A 12,063-nucleotide genomic window follows, 5' to 3' on the forward strand; every position below is an offset into this window, starting at 1 on the left:
AGTCTTCATTCAGTTAGACATGGTCCATGTGTATATACAGTTTATATGTGTGTGTTTGGATTTGAGTAAAAGAGAAAAAAGGGAAAGAGTGACAATACATTTACTCTAACTTGCACTTCCTGTCCTGGAGTCATCCAAACTTTTTGCAATTGTTTTTTTTATCAACGTCCCATCTTGCTGCAGAGCCACATTTATGCTACACACCAAAATTTAACAATAAAAGGTTTTTACAAGGCTTCCCATCAAGAGAGGAGGTGGTAGGAGAGCCAAGCGATGCGGTAATATTTACACAGCCGAACTTTTATTTTCCCTAAGACTGTAGGGCGAGGAAGTGACATCTCGGCTGTGTAATGATTATAGAACCCTGGGAGCGATATAAGCCATCAATCATACTCATACTAGCCTGATGAAAAACAGTGTATAGACACAGAAGACAGTCTGCTGCAGGGTAAGGAGCTGAAGCGTAAGGACCAGCGTCGTGGACAGTGATGAGGAAGCGTCTTCTCCTGCTGAGCACTGACAATCAGAGACGTCTGTAGCTTGTACGAGTCTGTGCCTTGAGGATGTTTGTGACACTATTTAGGATGCACAATGGATCCCTGTGAGTTATCACATAAAGGGCACTTAAATTCAGAGTCAGCTGCTTGGCTCTTTTTGTGATTAGAAAAAAATTTACTTTATATTATAGGTTTATATTAGAGGTCACATTTACACCATTTTTCTCTGGAAATTTAACATCAAAGTCCTGGTTCCAAATACTGTCATGGAATTACTCAAATCTCTTGAGAATAAAGATTTATTCCAAGTAAAAAGTTTAATGTATAAGGACTTGTTGCTGATTCTTCAAGACTTTTATTCCCAGTCACAGATGGTCCCAAAAGGTGTTTAGCTGAATATCAAATGTGATAAAGGGAGGCCATAAAGAAAACGGGGTGATAAAGTCAACAATAACAGGATGAGAGGAAACATTCAAAACAAGATAACAAAGACAAATCAGACAGAAATACTACCAGGGGCGGGACAGGCCTACTGACGGAAGTGGGGCAGAGAAATTGCCAGAAGTATGCCGACTAGATGAAAAATCGCAGTTCACAGTTCATCATTTTAAGCCCTGCATGATATTACTATCATATTCCTATCATATCTCTGTCTATCTGGTAGTAACTTTCAGTACCACTTACCACATTTAAAACTTATCACTTTAAAATATTCATATAGCGACTTGTTGGGCGGCTGTGGCTTGGTGGTAGAGCGGGTCGTCTACCAATCGGAAGGACGGCGTTTCGATCCCAGCTTCCCCAAGACACTGCACTCTGAGTGGTCAGAAGACTAGAAAGGCGCTATACAAGTACAGTCCATTTAACTTGTGATTTTGCTCTGTTGTACTTTCTTTTGTAGCTATTCAACAGTGACATTATCATATTTTTCTCATATGATATCAGTATAATATTATATGAGAGGGACTGTCAGTCTGTGAGTCCAGTTCAGTGTCTCCAGATAATGGGGAAGAGATTTATCTGCCAGTCACAGGTGCAGCTGCAGCAGCCAAAGAGTCGGCAGAATATCATCAGTCATCAGGATCACCACACCCAGCGCGATGTTACTGGCCTTTACTACTTGTTTACCACCGAGAAACAAGAGGCCTTGCAAGGCAATAATCCACACAGTAATCTTCCAAACGGCAACATCACTTCAGAACCAAGGAGTGCGCACACGTCTGACTTTATCAATAAACAAGATTTTACTCTGCAGCAACAAAAAAACACCATCCTCACTGTCAACAATTTGACTACAGCATGATTAACATCAGCAGTATTGCTGGCTTATTCTTTACGCAAAGATTAGCAAAACAGTTTGCTAAAACAGAAAGGAAGAGTGGGTGTCAAGGGGCCCCTTCAAGGGGTACCAGACAGACAACACTATAGGAACACCACAGTGCCACCAGAGTAGGTACCGGCAGATGCATACTTAACTGCATGACATTAAATCTAATTTTTGTGTGCGTTTGAAATCAGTAAAAAAAATAACAATAAAATTAAATTTCTTTTAAAATAAGAGGAAAGTAGAGTGTGATCTTATGGGCTCCTTAATTGGGTCCCTTGGTGAGTGTGGGCCCTGGGTCGACTGATGTACTGTACATCATTCTGAAAGTCCTTACTCAAAAAGTCTCAATAAAGGTCTAATTTGGAATTTCTTTACTATGAAGACTTTCCTTTGGGAAAATAAAGTATATATTCTCTTATTCATCCCCCGAGACAAAACTCTTTTCACTGTCCAGTTAGGGTGCAGGCTCAACCATGCTTTGGTTCTGCAGAATTAGGCTGACGTTGAGGTAGTTATTAAAAGCTGTCTTTAACAGGCATGACCACGCAGGGATCCTCTGTACACAAGTTGAAAGGTTTGAGATGATCAAACACTATGGATCACCCTGTTACACACAATCCGATGTCCTTTTAGGAGAGGATGTGTCTAATCTGAGAGCATTGCAGCTTGCATCCCTGCTGAGAGATGAACCCTGGTCTCTGGAGACAGCGGGAGGCTCATCATCCAAATGTTAACAGTCTTGCACACTGACAACAAGGCATGCATAAATCAACATTAACATCGCTTTAAAGTTTTACACATTTTCTAAAAATGTAGTTTTGATTTTACAATACAGCTGGGTAAACAGTTGTTTCTGCTCTCCAGATTCCCCATTAACTATTTCAGTAACAAAGCAAACTGACAGCTTAATTTCACGAGTGAAACTTCAGTGTATTCCCTTACGTCTTCTTTATTTTATATTAAGGAAATGTTTCACAAACTCAGTTTGTCCAACTTAACATATTTCCACTTACACCCAATTATTTATTATTTACAGGTTGGATTTAAAATAACACACAACAAATCACCACATGCGCACCAGACAAATATCCACTGATACTGTAAGGCCAAAGTGGGAATCAATAGTTCGATAGGCTACCAACAACAAACGTACAGAGGCTACAAACTTAACTTGGGGTTAAGTAGATACGTATGTAGCTATTCTACCTTTGAATCTAAACAATCTCAAGTGCACTATTTCATAAACTTTGGTTGGTCCAAAGATGCAGAAAAAATAAGTCACTTTTTTGTGTTTTAAGTTTCAACAAAGGGTTCGTGCTTTGATTAAATGAGGGCCTTTTCATACCAACTCCAACATTTTTCACAGGAGAAACATATCAACCTTTAAAACGAACAGATTTGGCTTCTCTTCATACATATTGTCTTGCAGGTAGTCATCATCTTGCAACAATGATTTATGTATAACATTTTGTTTTGTAATTATAATTACGGCAATAGGCCTGATTACTGGGCAATCATGGAAACAAAAGAAGGTCAGTTTCAGGTGAAACTAGGCAGGGCTTAAGCAACACATTATTAACAAATTTCTGAGTTCTCAGACCATTTTCGCAATTGAGAATGACTTCCAGATGGGAGCCGAAATGTCTTGATTCTGAAAACAATGTCCCGATGACTGCGACTGAAACCTTTTCTACGATGGAACACTCCTGGACGAATGAGGGACTACACCGTCTAATTATAATTATATTAGTTTACATAGCTAGTGTTCATGTTATGCGTCCAAAACAAACACGGTGCCAAGCAGCAGAGGACCTGGTGTGAAAAGTTAATTAGTCCATTAATGTGGATTACAGACTGTAAATTTGTTTCATACTGTGTGTAACATGGCCTTAACATTGCCAGATTTAACAATAGCAGGCATTTAGTTACACATTTTCATTGGACCTAGATTTTGTTTCGGTCTTGGATGCTTGGATTCAAATCCACTGAATATTAATTCCAGTGTATTTTCTAAATATCCTGAAAGACATTCTAAACAGCGCACATATTTTAATGATCTTATCTTTGGCACAAACAATGCCAGAAACACCAGTGACTGTGCTGCTGATGTCAACAGAGATGGTTATATAAAATAACTGTCTCCATGGAGATATGATATATTAAACAGGTATGTTCCTGACCCATTTTAATGGCCAGCTCAGCTCAGAATTTTAAATAACATGACCTGAGACTTTGTAAACTGTGTCTGTGTCTGAATGTGGGAGATTGTCTATGATGTGCTCTCTCTCCTTACTTTATTTATTTCTTTGTTTCTTACACTGAAACCTGGACTCACATTTTAATGTGCTTGCCCTGGAAGCTCTACTGTCTTGTGTTCATTCCAGTATTTCCAAATACAAAATTCCACTCCAAATATTAAGCTGCCAGGGACCAAAACAGAGACAAGGGGGGGAGATTGGGGCAAAAAAAAAAAGAAAGTTATTTGAGCTCTGAAAACTCTTGACTTGGCTTGACAGTTTCCAAAACAGATTCCTCAAAATGCACATCACAGCACAGCACCAGAAGCAGCGTTAAATAGTTCATACATATGAAATAAAGGAAAGAACTTGGGGGGGGGGGTGTGCACAAGAAAAGTGCATGTCATATCACAGGATATTAAAGCCTTTTCCACCTCCTGTCTTATATTTCCACTCTTTTTAATAAGAAGCCTTTCTAGTTGCTAACAACACTCCACATCAAGATGCTGTGCTGAGTGTGTGCGCCTGTGTGGGCCCTCTAATAGGTGTCTCTGTAATTGGTTGGTTGACAGGCTCATCACTAACAGGCATGAGATGAAGGACTCCGGGGGGGAGACGTCCATCCTCACTCTCCTTCTGTTGCCATGTCACCGTGACAAACACACATCTTTGAGCAAACAAACCAAAGCTGTGCACTCCAAGGATGGATACTTTACTACCTGAAAATGAAAAGATCAGTGTGTACCCAGTTTATCTCTGGTGTGGTATCTGTTCGGCACTTTGAAACAAGCAACTATAAGTCAGATGTGTCCATGGACGATGGAAGTAGGGGTGCTGAGGGGGCTGCAGCACCCCCTAAAATCAGTTAACAGAAAAGTTTAAACTTAAAATTGTTTTCTCTTTTCTTATTGGGATATAGACTACACGTGTAGTATACAAGTGTTTGTGGTGGGGAAGAGGATTTACTTTGTTTTCATCTCTTTATCATCATTATACATATTAGTCCATTATTAGATTCCTTGCAATGCAGACTCGCAGCAGGTCGGAGGTTTTCCATCATGCACGAACACATTTAGGTGTTTCAGAGGATGTTTTTCAAGTGTCCCATGGAATCAAAGTAAGTAAAGACATTAGGGCATCGCCCATCCTGTCAGACAGACCCCCGGGAGAGAGACAATCCAGTCAGCTATAGAGTACATAAGAAAATAACAATAGGATGTGCGATTTGGTTATAGCTCTTGATTATAAAATACATCTGGTAACTAGAGATTCCTCTACAATTTGGAGATTTGGCAGTAAGTTTAAACATTCAACAATGTTTAAAGGTTCTCCCCCAGAGAAAGAGAGGGAGAGAGAGAGAAAGAGCACATATGGACGAGAGAGAGGGGCGTGCGAATATGGACAGAAGTTGAGACGTGAAACAAAAACTTTCATTGTTCATGACGCCTATTGTAGCTTTATAATTCTCTGAACTACACGGCAGACTGAGTCTCTGCTAACAATGACAAACAGAGGCTGTGTCATATGAACGGGTCCAACTCAGGTTGAACGCGCATCGGTAGATCTGCGTTACATACGCTTGTCTCCTGGATCAAATGGCTGTATCCTCACTGCGCTGCATTTTTCTAAACTATGATAACCTGGTCATGGGTCACATCTCCCCCTCTTGTCCAGGCGCCTCACTCCCTCTTCCTCGAGTTTGCTGTCTGTAAAACGTTCTAAAATTGGTGTAAAACTTACTGTTAATAAATTATCCTGCCCATTCAAATGAGTGCAAAGACACCTAGCATTTAGTGCGAAGTCATTATATAGGCTGAGTTTCTCTCAGCACCCCCTACTCTGACTGACTTCCTGCATCCTGGGATATGTATTACTGAGACAGCATCTATTGTCTTCGCTATAATCCTTATCATAATAACAAACAACATCAAAAGATGAGTATTTTAATCTTCTAATATCTGGAGGACACTGAAATTAGTTGTTTTTAATACATACACATTCATTTATTCATTTCTTCACCACCAACTGCCTCCTCTCACAGGGAATACTCCCATTAAACAATAAATTAAAAAATCTAAATGTTTTCAGTACCCAAGTCTTAACTGTAGCATTGTTTACTTTTCAGGACTTGATGCCCAGTTTAAACGAAGTATAGTCAAAACACAACGTGTCCAACAAATAGCATCTGTTACTTTCTAATTTGTTCAAACACCTTAAAGCAATTATTTTTGATTGCCCATATGGTGAAAAAGAAGGGGAATGGCAGTTTGACAGAATAGCCTAAATTAGTCAGAAATGGAATTGAAATACATTTTTAAAGCAAAGAAAGTGGCATATTGAAATAACTCTTCCTGTGTTGTGTCAATGTGACACTCACAATTTGTTTTGAATGATATTTCACCACTGCTCAGAGATGTCTGTGTTCTAGACAGAGCAAAACGGATCCAACCGAGAATATGGGCTGTCCCACCGGTTAGAGAGATCTAATCATGGACAGGCCCAGTGCTGATACGCCCAGATCCCTGATGGCTGTTCGGCACTTTTAATGTTCTACATTAAATCCCCTCCAGCTGCTCTGCACCTGACACTGTGCTCTGACATCCTTGTAAGGTCATTCACTCTCAGGTTTCAATGCCTTTTCAAAATAAAAAATGATAGTAACTACAAAAGGTTATGTTTTCTTACTATGGGTTGTTACTGAGTAGAGTTAAAAATATTAGTTGATTAATTGGTTAGTTGATTGACAGAAAATTAATTGACGACTGTATTGATTTATCTTTTAAGTCATTTTTTAAAGAAAAAAATTCACTGGTCACAGCTTGTGTTCTGGTTCCAAATGTGAATATTTGCTGGTTTTCCTAGTCTTCTACTGAATATCTTTCTTTGGTCAGACAAAACAAGACCTTTGAAGATGTCATCTTGGTCTCTGTAGAAACTGTGATGGACATATCTCACAATTTTTCTGACATCTGACCAACAGTTTAATCGATTAACCTAGTCACTCCATTACTAGTAACTCCATTACTGAGTTACTAGGATGTTACTGTGAGGTTTCTAAGATTGTACTAGTTGATTGATAGAGCATAAGTGAGTGGTGGTCAAGGAGTTTGGGGTGATTGCTACTGTGTTCAAAGGTGTTTGGTAGTGTTTGAAGTGGATTCTATAGGGGGTTGCTCAGTGGCTTCTTGGGTGTTTGAGGTGGTGGCTAAGTGGTTGCTAAGATGTTGCTACAGTATGTGTTTACTTGAGTGTTTTGGTTGGTTTGTGGAAGAAATAACAATTTACCTTCATAAATTAATCATTATGTGTTTATCACTACTCCATCTTATTATTTTACTTTTCTATATCCGTACAGGTAACCACGCGTCCTTAACCAGCTCTGAGCTTTTGTCCAATCACATACAGTGTCTCTGTACTTGACTGTATGTATCTTAGACTGCATAAAGTTTCCCATGTTACCTTGAAGGCAAAATATTGTAATACAGCTGTTGAGAGAATAATGATATATCGTTTCTTCTCATGCAATGCTTAACTTGCTAGCAAACAAAAGAGTGCCTGAACCAAGCAGGGAAAGCTATCAATGCTGGTCCTGCGTGTTTGTTATACGCAAGCCACAGCAGGTTGATCGGGTATTAGTATGTAGAAGTGGAAGACATTCTACATAGTTCTGAAAAAAGACAAGCTCTTCTGCTAATTTTGCAAAAATTATCACTGCAGATGGCAGACAACCTAAAGACATACCATATGTGCATTAGGCACCACAACTGTGTGAGGAGTAGACTGCTGAAAAGCCTCAGAAAAGGAAGAATAACAGGCTAAATATGGGAGAGAGTTGTTGTGTGCATTCCCCTGTAGGAACACCAACCAAGAACTAAGCATGGCAGTCACTAAATTCTTATCTAAAATATTTCAGATTTCGTATGTCAAAGTTAGACAGCGAGTGAAAGATTGAAAGATAGAATGAAGTGATACCTTGAGTCCTCCACACTCTGCTGCTGATCCCTGGTCCACTCCGGTGATGTAAATACCCAAAGCATATTCCGCTCCTCCCCGGATCATCAGACCCAGAGACCGGCCATCATCTAAAACCAAGTTGACCTATTAAAGACAGACAGAGAAATAGATAAAGAGGGCAGAACCAGGGGTTAAATATCTAAAATTATGTGAACCAGACACTTCTTAAATTTCAACGTTTGAAATGACATTCTGCGGTCTCCATTGTGTTGCTTGACAGGCTGCCAAACTCGCCCGTGGTGTCAGGCTGTTCACACAGAAATGGAGATGTGTAACACAATGCGCAGAAGAAATGACAGCCCCGTTCTGAGCCGGGATTTGCCGGCAGATAATAAAGAGTTTCAGGAGCTAGATGTGGTGACTCAGAGCCATTAATGAGGAGGCTGAATCTGTTCTGATTGGAGGAATGACTGCTTGAATTGGTCAATCAGTTTGTTTACAAGGCTCATCCGTGTCACTCCCCCCTGATAAGCAGAGCTGACAATACCTGACACTGTTTGAATTCATATAATCCACCACTCTGCTATAGCACCCAATTACACATACTGCTGCAGGGAGCTAATGATACCTGCAGGATATACATGATTGTGTGTTTCTGCTTTTATAAAAATGTCTATTTTAAAAAGGTTTTTAATCTTGTCCTGTATTTAATCAGTCACTTCAGACTTCCTGGATATAACTGTGGATTATTATTATTATAAATTATGTGGCTACAGGCAGTTAAATACTCTTATTTATGTTAACATTTATGTTATTGCTGAAACCATCACTGCAACTTGATTACCTGAAGCCTAAATGGAATACATTTCTCAAGATGTTACAGCTATAAAGCAACTTACGTTCAAAAGAAAGCTGGAGGACCAGAGTAAACACTGCAGTATTTTACTGGTTTGAAAGAAGATGTAATGAAATCCATCGAGCAGGGTCCCTCTAACATTTACATTCAAAATGTTTCCCTTCTCTAGATGATACACAACTTTGGGTTGAACGTTCAGAGGCTGTGCTTCCAAAGATGGTGAGAGACCCACTTTTTTACAGAAATGTCTTAAAATTCTATAATATGTTTCAGACAGTGCTACCTGAACAAGACCTCAGTGATCAGCAAGAAGCAATTTGCTGATAATCCATCTACTAGATTAAGTGTGTGGAGTGAACCCACACAGATTAATTACAATGTCTACTCCTACTATTCTACATTCTGCACAAATCAGACATAACTTTTCAAAGTAAAATATGATGCATTTCACAGGAGAGTGGACCTGACACATCTCACTGAGAGTGAGTCTGACAAGAGGAACTGCACTTGGCAATGGAAGACCTGGACTGAGAGGCATCAGCCTTCTTCTAGGCTGATTATATACAGTCAACATGCAGCTGCAGCTTTCTCCAACAAGGACTCAACTGATTGCAACAGCTACTAAAATCCAGCCTCAACATCTATACAACTATACTCTTGTGTTGGTATCATTTGTTAGGTGGAACAATGGCCTCATGTCAATATAAAAGTTGCTAAATCTTTCAAAATACATCTTCAAATTCTGCCTTAAAACTAATCTTTTTGGCTATACTATAGTCATATATATATACTGTTATGGTTACAGACAGGCAGGGGACACAGAGGTGGACAGGAATGTTTTTTATTGGGTGATAGCCAGGAGTGGAGAGTGTGGAGATAGGGAAAGTGGATGTAGGGAGGTCACTGGAGGTAAGCAGGGACTGGAGAACCACTGGAGAAACCACAGGAGACTGGAGAAACCACGGAAGACTGAAATGAAGCGATCTAGCAGTGGGTTGAGGAGTCCTATATCTGAACGAGGTGAGTAGTGTGTTTTTGTACCAGCTGTGATTGGGAGTGATGGGGAGCAGGAGTGTGATTGGGAGCAGGTGTGGGTGATTACTGGCTGTGAGGCCTGGCATATCTGTGACATATACACAGATGGGAGACGAATTAAAGGAAAAACCTGAATAAAATACTCAAAATATGCAAAAGAGATCTTGATCTCAATTAACTGATTAAATAAAGATTGTATATATAAATGAGGGAATATCTTGTGGAGGAATGGTTCATCCCTCCAACAGAGTTCCACAGACTTGGCAAGGAGCACTGAAGCTGTTCTGGAGGCTTGTGGTGGCCTGACTCCATACTAAGACACATTATGTTGTTTTTTCCTTTAATTCGTCACCCATCTGTATGTATGTATGTATGTATGTATGTATGTATGTATATATATATATATATATATATATACATACATATATATTAACCTTCCAGCTGCTGTCCCATGCCTTGATCTATGACAGCCTTTGACTTATGTGTGTTACGGAACAGACAGGTTAGGGACAACGAGATGGACAAAGAATGTGAGATCACTGGAGACAGGCAGGGAGATCACTGGAGACAGGCAGGGTGATCACTGGAGACCGGAGAAACGCTGGAGAATATATAGGCAATATGCCGAGTGGCATGGAGAGTCCTAGATTCAAACGAGGTCGGACACATACTGAGGTGAGTGCAGGGCTTATATACTGGCTGTGATTGGGAACTAATGGGGAGCAGGAGTGTAATTGGGAGCAGGTGTGGGTGATTAGTGGGTAGTGGAGCCTGGAGTATCCCTGACAGTACCCCCCCGCCTCACGGCCAGCACCCAAGGGCCAAAAAACCCCACCGACGTGGTGGTTGTCCTCCACCACGGGGAGTGGGTTGATCCGGGCGACCCTCCGGTGTGGAGCTGGGCGCCTCGGATGGACGACCAGGAATTTGGACCGGTGTGGATCGGGGAGTCTCGGGCTGACGACCAGTAGTTTGGACAGGTGTTGACCAGGGAGTCTTGGGCTGACGACCAGGAGGTTGGACAGGTGTTGAGCAGGGAGTGTCGGACTGACGACCAGGAGGTTGGACAGGTGTAGAGCAGGGAGTCTCCCACCCAGGAACGGGTGTTATGGAGGATCCCGGGCAGACGACCTGGTAGCAGAACTAGGGTGGAGCTGAGGACCTCCGGCGGACGACCCGGGGACTGGCCTGGCGCGGGGCTAAGAACCTCCGGCAGACGGCCCTGGGACTGGCCTGGCACGGGGCTGAGGACCTCCGGCGGACGGCCTGGGGACTGGCCTGGCGCGGGGCTGAGGACCTCCGGCGGACAACCCGGGGACTGGACAGGCACGGAGCAGGGGACCCCGGGCGGACGGTACAGGTGGGAGGTCACCGGAGACCGGTGACGAAGACGAAGGCTGGGAAACACAGGAGGCCAGCAGCGAAGACGAAAGCTGGGACCCTCAGGAGGCCGGCGGCGAAGACGAAGGCTGGGAATCACAGGAGGCCAGCAGCGAAGATGAAGGCTGGGACTCTCTGGAGGCCGACGGCAAAGACGAAGGTTGGGAATCACAGGAGGCCAGCGGCGAAGATGAAGGTTGGGAATCACAGGAGACCGGCGGCAAAGACGAAGGCTGGGACCCCCTGGAGGCCGGCCGTGAAGACGAAGGCGGGGACCCTCTGGAGGCCTGCGGCAAAGGCGGGGACCCTCGGGGACCTGGCAGCAAAGGCGGGGACCCTTGGGGACCTGCGAGGAGGTCTGCGGCGAAAGCGGGAACCCCCTGGAGGTCTGCGGCTACGGCGGGAGCTATCTGGAGGCTGGTGAACCAGATCAAGGACCAGCGACGGGACAGCAGGACAGGGATCTGGCGCCAGCAGCTGGACCTCAGGACTGGGAACCGGCGGCTGGACATCAGGACGGGGAGCCGGCGTCGGGACATCAGGGCTGCAAGCCAGTGTCGGGACATCAGGACTGGGAGTCGGCGTTGGGTCAGCAGGACTGGGAGCCGGCGTCGGGTCAGCAGGACTGGGAGCAAGGAGCTGCTGCGATCCAGCCGGGAGAGGAGTCGACTGCGATCCAGCATGGAGTCTGGGAGCGGGGAGCTGCTGCCATCCTGCAGGAAGTGATGATTGCTGCGATCCCGCAGGGACTGGAGGGGGCTGCTGCGATCCCGCAGG

At 43.0% G+C, this 12,063-nt stretch overlaps 1 protein-coding gene across 2 annotated transcripts in view; it reads right to left on the reverse strand.

Moving 5' to 3' along the window:
* The window catches only part of whrna (whirlin a), a 143,490-nt gene that overhangs the window by 65,268 nt on the left and 66,159 nt on the right, over positions 1-12,063 (reverse strand). For both annotated transcript variants that reach the window (XM_044174410.1, XM_044174409.1), the window contains one exon: positions 8,034-8,159. In XM_044174410.1, coding sequence (XP_044030345.1) covers positions 8,034-8,159 — 126 coding nt within the window. The remainder of the gene's footprint in view (positions 1-8,033; positions 8,160-12,063) is intronic.

Source organism: Siniperca chuatsi, linkage group LG18 (genome assembly GCF_020085105.1).
Source record: "Siniperca chuatsi isolate FFG_IHB_CAS linkage group LG18, ASM2008510v1, whole genome shotgun sequence".
Lineage (NCBI taxonomy): Eukaryota > Metazoa > Chordata > Actinopteri > Centrarchiformes > Sinipercidae > Siniperca > Siniperca chuatsi.